Genomic DNA, 1326 nt, shown 5'->3' on the forward strand with positions numbered 1-1326 from the left:
TAAGTACATTGGGGTAATCACCATTTTTAATGTGCTGGTGGTGGCAATGATAGGGCTGCACTCCACCAGGCCAGTGCCCACTTACCCATCATATGGCCCCTTCCCCAAGGAGCAGCCAGTGTGACACCGGGGCACTTTATAAATAATACCTTTTATTTAGACACTCGTACACAACAATAGCCTCCCTCCTCACCTGCCTTCATCACCCTCCCCATGTCCTCGGCCCTTCACCCGTGTCCCCTCCCCTGGTAACACCCAATTGTTATCATGAAGTCCCAGCTGGCATCCAGCTGCGGCTCTATCCGGCCGTCGGCAGCACATCCAGTAGGAACGTCCATAGGGCAAGTCATGGTGGTAAGGCTTTGGGTGCCACCTGCACATAGACACGTCTCCCCGCTTGTAAATCCGTTTGCACTGTTTGCAGGGGTCATCGCGGTAGAGAGGATCCTGACTCCAGCGAGAATCGCACGGACGCACCCCATAGTCTTCGATTAGCGCTCGGAAGCGCCGGCATGTACATTTAATGGCAGCCAGTGACTGAGTGGACAGGTAAGTGAAGATGGCCAGGAGTACGTGGTCAGGTAAAGATGGAAGATAAAGCCGTGGCTGGAGAAGGCGCTGAACCTGAAAACGGATCTCCAGAAAGTCATGGGAGACGTGGCGATAGAGGCGGCATAGCGGAGGGGCAGGTGGCGGGGGTGGGGGAGGTGGTGGCGGTGCTGTAGACAGGTGAGGGAAGAAAAGTTCTCCTGGGAGTGGTTCTGTCTCACCGGCTTCTCCTCCATAAAACACACAGCGGTCCACCGCGCCAGTAAGTACCAGGTCCACATGGAAGCCGGAATCAGAGGCAGCCGCCTGCCCCTCCTCCTCTTCCTCCGCTTGCTGGGACTCCATCTTTTCTAGCAGGACGCACACGCGGTGTGGTTCCGGACTCAATAACTGGTACAAGTCACACGTGATTGGATCTCCCGGCCTCTCAGCCACGCGGAAGGCAATGCGTACCTCTCGCTCTGCATGTTCGGCTTCATACTGAGCCACGGCTTCCGCCACGCTGCGACAACGTCCTTCTTCACCGTCCTCGGAAGATGTCACCAACACCAACGGGGGTCTCGGGGGAGGAGCTTCTATCCCTCGGTTTTCCGCCAGTGCCACCATATCTGCAACAGACGGCGGCGCATCCGGGTCCAAGGTATGCCGTCGCCTCTTAGCCCTGGAGCTGCCGCCAGCACTCCACCTTCCTTTCACCTTCGGACCCCCAGGACGCGGGGAGGCGCCATTACCGGCGCACTGATAGGCCACAAAAAAGGCCACCTTCTCTCTGGTGTT

At 57.5% G+C, this 1326-nt stretch overlaps 1 protein-coding gene across 1 annotated transcript; it reads right to left on the reverse strand.

The window, feature by feature from the left end:
• Positions 1-132: 132 nt before the first annotated feature.
• On the reverse strand, positions 133-1326 carry FBXO46 (F-box protein 46; the record flags this gene model as incomplete). The annotated part of the gene is given in 1 exon segment (XM_072431151.1): positions 133-1326. A coding segment is annotated over 1 exon segment (1137 nt), but the record flags the coding sequence as incomplete, so codon positions are not given.

Source organism: Pyxicephalus adspersus, chromosome Z, assembly GCF_032062135.1.
Source record: "Pyxicephalus adspersus chromosome Z, UCB_Pads_2.0, whole genome shotgun sequence".
NCBI classification, from domain to species: domain Eukaryota; kingdom Metazoa; phylum Chordata; class Amphibia; order Anura; family Pyxicephalidae; genus Pyxicephalus; species Pyxicephalus adspersus.